At 50.9% G+C, this 12,378-nt stretch overlaps 1 protein-coding gene across 1 annotated transcript in view; it reads left to right on the forward strand.

Annotated features, from left to right (window-relative positions):
• ABCA13 (ATP binding cassette subfamily A member 13) overlaps nt 1–12,378 on the forward strand; it is a 402,236-nt gene that overhangs the window by 48,810 nt on the left and 341,048 nt on the right. Inside the window, exons 6-9 of the mRNA XM_045494253.1 lie at nt 1,869–2,032; nt 3,169–3,299; nt 7,960–8,093; nt 11,596–11,760. Coding sequence (XP_045350209.1) covers nt 1,869–2,032; nt 3,169–3,299; nt 7,960–8,093; nt 11,596–11,760 — 594 coding nt within the window. The remainder of the gene's footprint in view (nt 1–1,868; nt 2,033–3,168; nt 3,300–7,959; nt 8,094–11,595; nt 11,761–12,378) is intronic.

Here is a 12,378-nt window from a genome sequence, read left to right on the forward strand (position 1 = left end):
GTGGCAGTCACCACTCCAGCTTTAGCGGAAGGCAGGCCTGGGACAGGAAGTCTGTAGGAATCACAGACCCGCCTACGTTGGGGACGGGGGTAGTGAGTCGCAAGCCAGGGCCCCCAGAGAGGGCAGGAGGTGGCCGGCTGGCTCGTCCTTCCCACTGAAGAGGCCTGGAGGCCCAGGCCCACCCCCCCCCCCCCGCCCCCTGCCCCTTCGCCAGGGGCTTGCAGCTGTCGGGGGTTTACTGAGAACAGCACCAGATGCCGTTGGAGGGTAGTTGTAAGGCTCCTCTGGGGGTGCGGGACCCTGGGCTGGGCCTGCTGAGGGCCGTGCGGGTGCAGAGCACAAACGTGGGTCTGTCCCCTCCCAGCTGCCACCGGGGGGGGGTATGACTCCCCTGGGGGGAGCCTGGTGGCTCCGGGATGCTCTGGTTTTGGCTTTGCCATTGCTAGCGTGCAGTACGAGAAGCTCGGGCATCTAGAATGATCCCAAGTGTCTGTACCACGTGCCAGGCACGGATGGGTGCTTCTGGACAGAGCCAGCCATCCTGTTAGAGTTGGAGTTTGCTTCCTGTTTTCCTCACAGACCCTTTTCTCCTTTTAGTCCTGCCCTGCTGTTCCAACCTTCCCTGCTTTGGTCACAAGGCTAGTTTTTACTTATTTTTTAATTTTTACTTTTTTAGGTTTATTTATTTATCCATTGAGAGTGTGCGTGTGTGCGCACGTGGGAGGGGTGGAGAGAAAGAATCTCAAGCAGGCTCCACACTCAGCCCGGAGCCCGACTAGGGGCTCAGTCCCTCGAAATCACCGCCTGAGCTGAGACTGAGAGGCGGTCGGACGTTCAACCGACTGAGCCCCCCAGGTGCCTCACAAAGCTGGTTTTTAAAGCGGCTGGTTTATGCCTTCAGTGAGACGGATTCTATGTCACTTCACCACACTGTTGCCTGGGGAGGAAGCCCTTCCAACTTGCACCCACTGGAATGAACATCTTTAATGGTTTCCCTCCATGTTTCATAAAGTTTCATTCTTTCTTTCTTTAGTCATCCCTGCACCCAACACGGGGCTCGAACTCACCACCCTGAGATGAAGAGTTGCCTGCTTTTCCAACTGAGCCCTCTGGGCCCCCCTCATTTGTTTTTTGTTTTGTTTTGTTTTGTTTTTTTTAATCCAGAAGAAACATCTGGTCCGTGGTTTCTTATTCCCTGGCTGGTGTTGTCGAAAAATTCCTTTTTTTTTTCTTAAATTTTTTTTTTAATGTTTTTATTTATTTTTGCGACAGAGAGAGACAGAGCATGAGCAGGGGAGGGGCAGAGAGAGAGGGAGACACAGAATCGGAAGCAGGCTCCAGGCTCTGAGCTGTCAGCACAGAGCCCGATGGTGGGGCTCGAACCCACAGACTGTAGATCATGACCTGAGCCGAAGTCGGATGCTTAACCGACTGAGCCACCCATGTGCCCCTCCTTTTTTTTTTAAGTTTATTTATTTATTTTGAGGGAGAGAGGGCACACGTGCACGCAGGGGAGGGGGAAAGACAGAGAGAGAGAGAGAGAGAGAGAGAGAGAGAGAATCCCAAGCAGTGTCCACATGGTCAGCGTAGAGCCTGATGTGGGGCGTGAACTCACGAACCGTGAGATCATGACCTGAGCTGAAATCAAGACTCGGACGCTTAACTGACTGAGTCACTCAGTGCCCCCTATTTTCACACTATTTAAACTCCTAACCCAACGGACAGATTTTCAAATCTTGTCTGTTCCAAATAGTGACATACCGGGCACGAGTCTCTACGGCCAAAGTTTTCAGCAGCCAACCCAGCCCCACTGTTTGGAACAGTAAAAACACGGAAGAGGGAAACTCTTGGTATTGTTTTTCTGTCAGATGGATCTCAATAAGACGGAGGAGGTGATCTCGAAATTGGAAAAGCTCCACCAGCAGCCCCACATCTGGAATTTTCTACGTCTGCTGCCGAGACTGTATGCCCACGACACTGGTGTCGCAGACCGCATCCGCACAGGGATACGCCTCCTCCAGGCAGCTCTGAAGTAAGTGCAAGAGAAAAATCGAACCAATGACAGGTGTGTTGGGTCTTTTCTCCTCACCTTTTTCACAGGGAAATCTATATCTCTGGGAACATCTCTTGTTTGATACAAGAAAAAATCCAGGATCGCGGTGTCTTGAATTGGCTGGGACTCTCGCCTCCCTGTGGGTGCTCCTCGTCTACCTGTGTGCATATTTTATCAAGTGCAGTAATGTTGTCAGAGCCTACTCCCCCCCGATCGAAGCAATTTAACATTACATCGTGAACGTTTCCTATATCCCTGTAGTTTTAATTATTATTATTATTATGACGTAAAGATTTTATTTGTAAGTAATCTCCACACCCAATGTGGGCCTCGAACTCACAACCCCAAGACCAAGAGTCACACGCTCCACTGATAGGCCAGCCAGGCACCCCTTTAAATGATCATAAAAAAATTTTTTTCTTAACGTTTATTTATTTTTGGGAGACAGAGACAGAGCATGAACGGGGAGGGGTAGAGAGAGAGAGGGAGACATAGAATCTGAAGCAGGCTCCAGGCTCTGAGCTGTCAGCACAGAGCCCGATGCAGGGCTCGAACTCACGGACCTTGAGATCATAACCTGAGATGAAGTTGGATGCTTAACCGACTGAGCCACCCAGATGCCCCCAAGCTTAATTATTTGTAATTATACTTAATATAATTCCTTATAAAATATAGATATTTAAAGAATAAAATCAGCACAATTTATATGTGGATTCCCTGAAGCCCCTTGTTCTGTGAAACAGGCTGGTGACCACTGATCGTGCCCCTGACTTATTCAGACCACAGGGGCACCCAGCGGGGGATGGGGTACATGGTGTTCCAGGAGGGCACCTCCAAATTGTAAACTGATGATCTGAACGTGAAGCAGCCCGCCTGCCTGCCCATTTGCTTTGCTGAGATGACAGCACTTTGGACCCTGGCCAGCTGTGCCAGGCGACCATTAGTCCTCAGCCCAGGGTGTGTAGGGTGGCATTTGAAGCCACGGTGAATGCCTGTGTGTCAGTGGTGGGCCACATCCCGCAAAGGGCTTTGACCTGGCTGGCGGGCAAGTGTGAGTCAGTGCAACCCCGTGCGCTGAGCTGGCTCACGTCCCTTTGCTTTTATTTTCGTTGCAGTTCCTTGGCAACTTTGGAAGATTTAGACTGGCTGCCACTCGACCACAGGTTTTCCACCATTTCCGAAATCGCGCTGAATGTGACCGTTTCGATGCTGACGTTTCTGCAGGAGCGGGGAGTGGCCACCCCTGGTAGGTGGGCCCGAGAGCTCGTGCGAAAATTCGTTTCCCTAGTGAACTTCGTCGATAGCCAGCACAGAGCGGAGATGCTGTTCAAGAAGCGACTTAATGAAAATGTCAAATGCCAAAGGATCCCATTGTTTCTGTTAATAAAAGGGAGAAGGAGACTGGAAATTTGGAACTCCAAACTGCATTTGACTTTCCACCGTTGAAATTCTGTGGCCGTTGCTAATACGTGGGCTAGTTTTGATTAGGAAATAGGTGATCTTAAGATTCTTTTTAAAAAGATGTTTATTTATTTTGAGAGAGAGCGAGTGAGTGACTGGGCGAGAGGGAGAGAGAGGGGGAGAATCCCAAGCAGGCTCCAGGCTCAGTGCGGAGTCCATGTAGGGCTTGATCCCTCAAAATCATGACTTGAAATCAAGAGTCGGACGCTCAACTGACGAGCCACGCAGGTGCCCCTAAAATTCTTTTCTTTGATGTCCTCTAAGGTTAGATCTATCCTTCGTTCTGCAATTTGAATCTTTCCTCTCTCTCCTCTGCTCCTATTTGGGAGAAATATTTGAAAAATAGTGAGGCTGGCGAGAAGAGGCAGGGGGATGTGGATTTGGAAAGCCCACGAGCTGAATGAACAAACCCCTTCTGCAGGGGAAGGGATGGAATTACTTGGCTCTATTCTTGACCCACGATGTTCTTTCTTTCTTTTTTTCATTGAGTGTTTATTACACTTAGGGGCGCCTGGGTGGCTCAGTCTGTTGAGCATCTCGATTTCAGCTCGGGTCACGATCCCAGGATCGTGGGATCCAGCCCATGTCAGGCTCTGTGTTGAGCATGGAGCCTGTTTGGGGTCCTCTCTCTCTCTCTCTCTCTCTTTCTCTCTCCCTCTCTCTCTCCTGTCTCTCCCTCTCTCCTCTCTCTCTCTGTCTCCTCTCTCTCGTCACTCTCTTTGCCTCTCCCCTACTAGCATGTGTGTGCTCTTTCTCTCTCTCAAAAAGAAGTTTTTGTTAGAAAAAGAATATTTAGTTTATGTTGACAAAATTGTATGTGTTTAAAGTGTACAGTGTGGTAGTTTGAGACACATGTACGTCGTGTAGTTAGTACCACGGTGGCATTAGCGAGCCCATCTATCACCTCCCATAGTTAGTTACCTTTTCTTTTTTTTTAAATTTTTTTTTTTCAACGTTTATTTATTTTGGGGACAGAGAGAGACAGAGCATGAACGGGGGAGGGGCAGAGAGAGAGGGAGACACAGAATCGGAAACAGGCTCCAGGCTCTGAGCCATCAGCCCAGAGCCTGACACGGGGCTCGAACTCACGGACCGCGAGATCGTGACCTGGCTGAAGTCGGTCGCTTAACTGACTGCGCCACCCAGGCGCCCATTTAGTTACCTTTTCTTTGGTGATAACACTTACAATCTCTTAGCAAATTTCAAGTATACGATACACTGTTATTGATTAGAGTCATCTGGCTATACATTAGGTCTCCAGAACTTATTCATCTTATAACTAAAAGTTTGCACCCTTTGACTGGTATCTCCCCATTTCCCCACCTCCCAGTCCCATAGGCACTATTCTACTCTGTTTGGCGTATTACTTCCTGAATTGCCAACTGGACCTGAATATTTTACTTTTAGTTATCTTTTTCTCTTTCTCTACTTCTGTTTCTGTAAGGGAGATTCATGGAGCAAACTGTGGAGTTCTAATTTGTACATTCATCTATCTGTCATTCCTGTACCCATCCACACATTCATCCATTCACCCACCTGTCCACCAGGTGGATACCCAACCATCTATCCACACATCCATCCATCCATCCATCCATCCATCCACTCATTCTCTCCTACAGTAAATGCTTATGGAGTATGTTCTATGAACCAAACACCATTCCATGAATGGGAATAAAAAACTGGATAATACATGGTTCTTGCAACAGGGAAGTCATGTTTAGTATAGGAGACAGATGTGCCAATGAAGAAAAAGCAAAACCCAGAGTAGGGATCTGCATCTTTCTCAGGAAAAGCATCAAGGAGACGTTTTGAAGGATGAGTTCTACTTCACCAAAGACATGAGGAAGCATGGCCACGAAGAATTGTATGTGAAGCTCCCCGTGTATTTGATGTTCAGTGTTTCTGGGGTCGTGGGTGATGGTAGGAGGTGATCCAGAAAGAGACCCCGGGCCAGATCACAGAAGAACGCTGGATCAGCAGATATGCTTTGTGGAGAGATATTCCTGGCACAGATATGAGAGCTAGGTTGGGGGCAGGCAGGCCTGGGGCCAGGAGCCCAGGTTCCTGTTCTCTGTCTGCCCCTAACTCTTGAAGTCTATCTCCTGACCTATGTAATGAGGAGGTTACACACAGATTTCTAGCCCTTCCAGACTTCTCTGGCTCCTTGGAACAACCCAACATGACGCCCTCCATCACCCCAGTCACACCCAGGTTTTTCCCTGTTGCTGGTGACTCAGCGTAGGGAGACCCCTGCCCCCAAGGAGAGCTTCTCTGCGGCTCTGCAGAGTAATTCTGACACATTCTGAGAGCAGGAGAGATTAGTGGTTACAGCTCAGGGCTGGGGATCAGATCTGGGTTTGAGTCGTGACTAAATCGAGCAGTGTGACCTTGCGTGGCTCTGGATGTCTGCTTCCTTACACCCCCAAAGAGGATAATATTACTGCACCTGCCTGGTGTGCTGTGTACAACTCACCTGGCGACGAAAGTGCCCTCGATACGTAACAAGTGCTAGCTTAAAAATCTCAGAACCAGGGGCGCCTGGGTGGCTCAGTCAGTTGAGCGTCCGACTTCAGCTCAGGTCATGATCTCGCGGTCCGTGAGTTCGAGCCCCGCGTCAGGCTCTGGGCTGATGGCTCAGAGCCTGGAGCCTGCTTCCGATTCTGTGTCTCCCTCTCTCTCTGCCCCTCCCCCATTCATACTCTGTCTCTCTCTGTCTCAAAAATAAATAAATAAATGTTAAAAAAAAAATTAAAAAAAAAAAAATCTCAGAACCAGACTGTGACCCCTTTTATGCAAAGACAGCCAGACGGAGAGTGAGGAGTCTTGGATTCCTGGGGTCTGTCTTTTTTCAACACCTTCCTAAAGTTCCCCGTGGCTGGGCCTGTTTTGTAGGTGGCAGGACTGGGCCTTTTCCGTTGACCCACAGCGTCAACCTAAGGGCACCAAGACGTCACGCACGTGAGAATGGTTTTGTGGTCCTTTGCACGTGTGGACACTGAGCAGACGCATGCTGATCGCGGTCTGAAGTCGTCTCGCGACAGGATTTCAGGTGGAGGCTCACCTCGGAACTTACAAGCTTTTGTGTTTGCCATCATCAGGCCCCGCTGGCAGAAACTATGTCAAGCCTCGGGGGGCGGGGGGGGGAGGTCTTGGAATTATATTTCGGGCATGCCATTTCCAGGTGGAGTTGCGGGATCATTTGGGTACCTAATGAGTTTTATTTATTTATTATTATTTATTTATTTAAATGTGTATTTATTTTTGGGGCGCCTGGGTGGCTCAGTCGTTTAAGCGGCCAACTTCGGCTCAGGTCACGATCTCACGGTCCATGAGTTCAAACCCCGCGTCGGGCTCTGTGCTGACAGCTCAGAGCCTGGAGCCTGTTTCAGATTCTGTGTCTCCTTCTCTCTGTCCCTTCCCCGTTCATGCTCTGTCTCTCTCTGTCTCAAAAATAAATAAATGTTAAAAAAAAAATTAAGTGTGTATTTATTTTTGAGAGAGTACGAGTGGGGGAGGGCCAGAGAGAGATGACAGAGGATCCGAAGTGGGGCCTGCGCTGATGGCACAGAGCCCGCCCGATGTGGGGGGCTCGAAGTCATGAACCGCGAGATCATTACTTGAGCTGGAGTCGGATGCTCCGCGGACTGAGCCCCCCAGGTGACCCCTAATGAGTTTTCTACCTTGATTAACTCTGTTAAGGGAACTTTCATCTACGACCTTAAATAGTTTTTAGAAATGTGGTTTTGAAGACTGCAGTATTGGGGCGCCTGGGTGGCTCAGTCAGTTAAGCGTCTGACTCTGGATTTCTGCTCAGGTCATGATCTCATGGTTTGTGAGATCGAGCCTTAGGTCGGGCTCTGTGCCGAAGGGACAGAGCCCGCTTGGGATTCTCTGTCCCCTTCTGTCACTGCTCCTCCCCCCCCCCCCCCCCCCCATGAGCATGTGAATGCGTGTGCACTTTCTTTCTCAAAAAAAAAAAAAAAAAGACTGCGGTATTTTATGCCATGAATATACCGTAATTTATGCTTTTCTCCCATGCTAGATGCTTACCTGGTTTTTAATCTTTAATCGGTCTAAAACCAATGTGGTAGCATGGTTGTTCCTTACTTTTTCTTCATGTAGCTGATGAGGTTTCTTGAGATAGATTTTTAGGAGTGAAATTAGCGGGCTCAGCGATTTGAATTTCGTGAAGTTCTTGACATAGGTTGTCATGTTTGCTCCGGAAACTCTGCGATCATTAATACCAGGGGCACCTGCTGTCCCAGCAAGCTCTCTGTGGCGTCCAGCGCTGGCTCCTGTTGGCTTCTCCGGCTTGATTGTCTGCGTAGCCTTTGCTCTTTATTTACTTTTCTTGTAGCAGCGAACAAGGTGTCGTTTTCCGAGTTACGTCAGACGTGTCACAACGTGGAAACAACTGACGGTATAAATCGTTGGCTGTCTTGCAGACTTAGGATACACCTTGTCCCTGAAGAGGCTGGTGTGGGATCCACAGAAGGTCCAGGCTGACCTGAAGTCCCGATTTGGTTTTGACGACCTTCATGCAGAACAGATCCTGAATTACTCAGCCGAGCTACAGGAGGTACGCGTTCTTGGTGCTTCTCTGTGAGAGTGCTCCTTTGAGAGTGCTCCCAGGGTGGGTGGGAGGTGGGATGGGAGGATGGAGAGCCCCCCGTGCACGTCATGCATGTCGGCGCTGCGTGGGCGTGGCAGGCCCCTGCTGGTTTGGCCTTTCTGGGAGTGTCCCTTCCTCTTACCTTGTCATTTTATCCCAGCCCCAAAGGCAGTCTGGAAGTACGGCAAAACCCTGGGTTGTGAGTTAACTCGTTCTGCGAGTGTTCCGCGGGACCAGCAAGCGTTCCTAATAAATGTTAACTTGGTAAACGAGCGATGTCTTGCAACACGAGTGGTACGTGATGCCGAACGTCACGTGATCACAACTGAGCCAATGGTTCTTGAAATTCGCTTTGATATACAAGGGTTTAGATGACAAGCGTGTTTCCGGAGCGAATTAGGCTGGGAAACCGAGGTGTGACTGTAATAGGACGTGATTCTCGCTCTTGGCACTGGCGGGGGTGGGGAGAAGCCAGGCGGGGGAGGGAGTGAGATTCTGCAGCTGAGGCAGCAGGGAGCTAGGGGGCAGGAGACGACCGCTCTCCAGGCTGAGATGCTGTCACTGGGACGGCAGGCCCCGCAAGGTCACAGGCCCCCTGGACTCAGCAGATAGGGGCCTCCACTGTGTTTGCACACTGTGTTCTGGAAGGGGCTCCGCCTGCACGGCTCCCTTTTGTCCCTTGCGCGGGCACTTCTGCTCTGCATGGTGCAGGACCCCAGAACTGTACCTCTGTCTCCCTTTGCTGCACGGATGCCCCTGGCGTGAGGGCCTTTCTGGTGCAGCCCCTGGGTCAGGGCTGAGGGACTGACAGTTTGGATGAGACCTGCACCCTCCTGTTAGGGTCCCCGTCTGTGCTCAGAGCGTGGGGTTCACTCGCTTTCCTGAGTTCCCACGACCTGGCACTTCCCTCATGGCGCTGTTCACCTTGACACGAGCTACCGTTGGCTTTTCACTTTTGGGTTACAGGTCTGAGCGGTGAATCTGGGGGTGTCACCCTGGCCTCAGCCAGGCGCGGCCGCTAACTGCTGAGCAGCGAGGCGGCTGGAAAATTCCTTCTGCCAGGCAGGTCTTACACTTGGCCGGGAGACGCGGTTTTCCGTTCCTCTGTCACATCTGGTGCAATTTCGTGAACCATCTCCCTCCCGTGGGACTTGGAGTTGTGCCCTTTGGCGTCTTTCATGGGCGCTGTTGTAGACGGCATAGGAACGCCCCAGCTGCTGACTCTACTCCCGTATTGTCCATACTTCCCGACCCCGTTTTCTCATTAAATTACAAAGAACGTTTACCTTGAGAGGGCAGGTATTTTGAGGGGTGCCTGGGTGGCTCAGGGGTTAGGTGTCTGACTCTTGATGTCGGCTCAGGTCACGATCTCACAGTTCGTGAGTTCAGGCCCCGCGTCGGGCTCTGCACAGACAGTGAGGAGTCTGCTTGGGATTCTCTCTCTCCCTCTCTGTCTCTGCCCCTCCTTGGCCACTGTGTGTGCACCTGCACTCTCTCTCTCTCTCTCTCTCTCTGAAAGTAAATAAATTAATTAAGAAAAAAAAAAAGAAAGGCAACTATTTTGAGATTAGAACTACAAGGAAAATGGTTGGGGGACAGCACAGAGCATATGTCATGGGTAGGAGTCTCCTGTGGCTGCTGGTACGAGTTATCACCAACACTGTTGCCCCACACAGACACATTCATTACCACATGGCTCTGGGAGTCAGAAGTCTCACACAGGTCTCCCTGGGCTAAAATCTGTGTCCCCCGGTGCTGTTTCCTTGCTCTTCCAGCTTCTAGAAGCCTCTGTGCTCCGTGGCTCGGGGCCCCTTCCCTAGGCCAGCGATAGTGGACTGAGTTTTTCTCAGGATGTGTCAGCTCTGGCTCGGTCACCTTTCCCTCCCACATTGAAGGAGCCCTGTGATTCCTTGGGGCTCGTGGATAATCTGGAATGATCTCCCCATCTCCAGGTCTGCTGGTTAGCAACCTTAAGGCCACTGGCCAACACCACTCTTAACCTATTCACAGGTTCTGGAGTTAACATGTGAGTGCCTTGGGGGACCATCACCCTGCCCCCCACCCCACGGAGGGCCCCTCAGGAGCCAGCATTGTGATGGTTTCCTGGGTCCTGCCCTGGGCCTGCCTGATTGCAGGCGCTGCCACTCTGGGCCTCTGCTTATGCGGCCCCCAGAGCAGAGGGATCTTTCTCTCTTCCGTTCTCCACTCCCCACCGAGCAAACAGCTCGATCATCTCTCATGGGCCCGTGGAACTCTCGTGCCCTCTCTCCTGGGTGACCTGTGACAGGCACATTGGTGTATCTTCCTCTCACAGACCCTTCGAGTCCTGGGAGAGGGGACGGGGCCTTGTTTCCCTAACAGGTGCTGTGGCTTTGTGACTTGAGCATTAGTTCTCTGCATCCCCAAGGGGACCACAAAAGAACCAAATGGGGCTTGAATACTTTTTTTTTTAAAGTTTATTTATTTATTTTGAGAGTGAGAGAGAGAACAGGGGAAGGGCACAGAGAAAGAAGGAGAGAGAGATAGAGAATCCCAAGCAGGTTCCGCACTGTCGGAGCAGAAGAGGATGTGGGGCTCGATCGCACAGTCGTGAGATCGAGCCCTGAACTGAAAGCAAGAGTTGGACACTCAGCTGACAGACCCACCCAGGCCTGGGACGTTGATGTTTTTTCACTGTTGCCATCAGTAGAGTTTCTGAAACGTGGCCCTGAAGTTATTGTAAATCTGTGTAACTGGAACGTCGTTCGTTCCCACACACGTAGGTATCTTTGCAGAGCGACATTGCAGAAACTGCATGTAGGAGTTCATTTACGCGGCGCCTGGGGGGCTCAGTCGGATGAGCGTCCGACTCTTGATCTCGGCTCAGGTCGTGATCTCACGGTTTCTGGGATCAAGGCCCGTGTCAGGCTCTGTGCTGATAGCATGGGGCCTGCTTGGGATTTTCTCTCCCTCTCTCTGCCCCTCCCCTACTTGCACACACACACTCTCTCAAAATAAATTAAAACAAAAAACCAAAAACCAGAAGTTCATTTACAGAAATAAAGGAGATATGGTTCCAAAATGTCACACTGTTTCTGACCCAGAACTCCAGTTTGAATCGTCTTTGACGGATGAAGTTAGAAGAGAAAATGTTTCCGGCAAAGCGGCTTTGGCAGGCCAAGGTGCCCACTGAACCGGGCTGGCCCCTGTTTGCTTTTGGCCGGAGAGTACAAATGAGCAATATTTGAGTCACCCTGTGTCCTCCATCCAGAGAAACCGCTGTTCCCACGGCTTGTGGGCCTTCGTGAAAAACAGAGTTCCAAAAGGCTTCCCTCCACGCCAACAATATAACTGCCGCTTGATCAACCTGTTAACTTCTCCCGTCATGCAAAGCCCAGAGCCCTTCCTTTGGCAAGGCGATGGTACTATTCTTAGAAAGGAATATTCTGGAAAAAAGCGCACTTGTAAATGTATTTCATATTGTTGCCAGATTCCCACAGATGGGACCTTGGAGCGGATGGTGTGTTCCGTCTTGTCCCGAACCTCCGAGGACGAAGCTGGCCAAGAGGGTCACCCTGGAGACTGTCACCCCCGCTGGTCAGCGGCCACAGACTACCTGGTGCACGCGGTCAGCTGGCTGCAAGTCTACAAGCAGGTGCGGTGCCACCGTGAACCCCCTCGGCGTGTCCGAATCGATCCCTCTCCTCCCCTGTCTCTCATTGTTCGATTTTATTTATTTTTAGTATTTGTGTTTATTTTTGAGAGAGGAGAGACACAGTGTGAGCAAGGGAGGGGCAGAGAGAGAGGGAGACACAGAATCGGAAGCAGGCTCCAGGCTCCAAGCTGTCCACACAGAGCCTGACGCGGGGCTTGAACTCACAGACTGTGAGATCAAGACCTGAGCCGAAGTTGGATGCTTAACTGACGGAGCCACCCAGGCGCCCCTATTTATTTATTTAAAATATTTATTTTTGAGAGAGAGACACAGAGCACGAGTGGGGGAGGGGCAGAGAGAGAAGGAGACACAGAATCCGAAGCAGGCTCCAGTCTCCGAGCTGTCAGCACAGAGCCCGACGCGGGGCTTGAACTTACGGACCGTGAGATCAAGACCTGAGCCGAAGTGGGACTCTTCACCGCCTTTGTGCACCAACACCCTCTCCCCGCCCTAGCGCCCCTTCAGTTTTAGTGGAGCAGGTAACACGCGGTGTAATTGTGGACTGGAGTACCACGCAGGTCTACACGGCTCACATTTCTCTCTCACCAAAGCTTTAAG

The sequence above is a fragment of the Leopardus geoffroyi genome, chromosome A2, assembly GCF_018350155.1.
Source record: "Leopardus geoffroyi isolate Oge1 chromosome A2, O.geoffroyi_Oge1_pat1.0, whole genome shotgun sequence".
In the NCBI taxonomy this organism is placed as follows: domain Eukaryota; kingdom Metazoa; phylum Chordata; class Mammalia; order Carnivora; family Felidae; genus Leopardus; species Leopardus geoffroyi.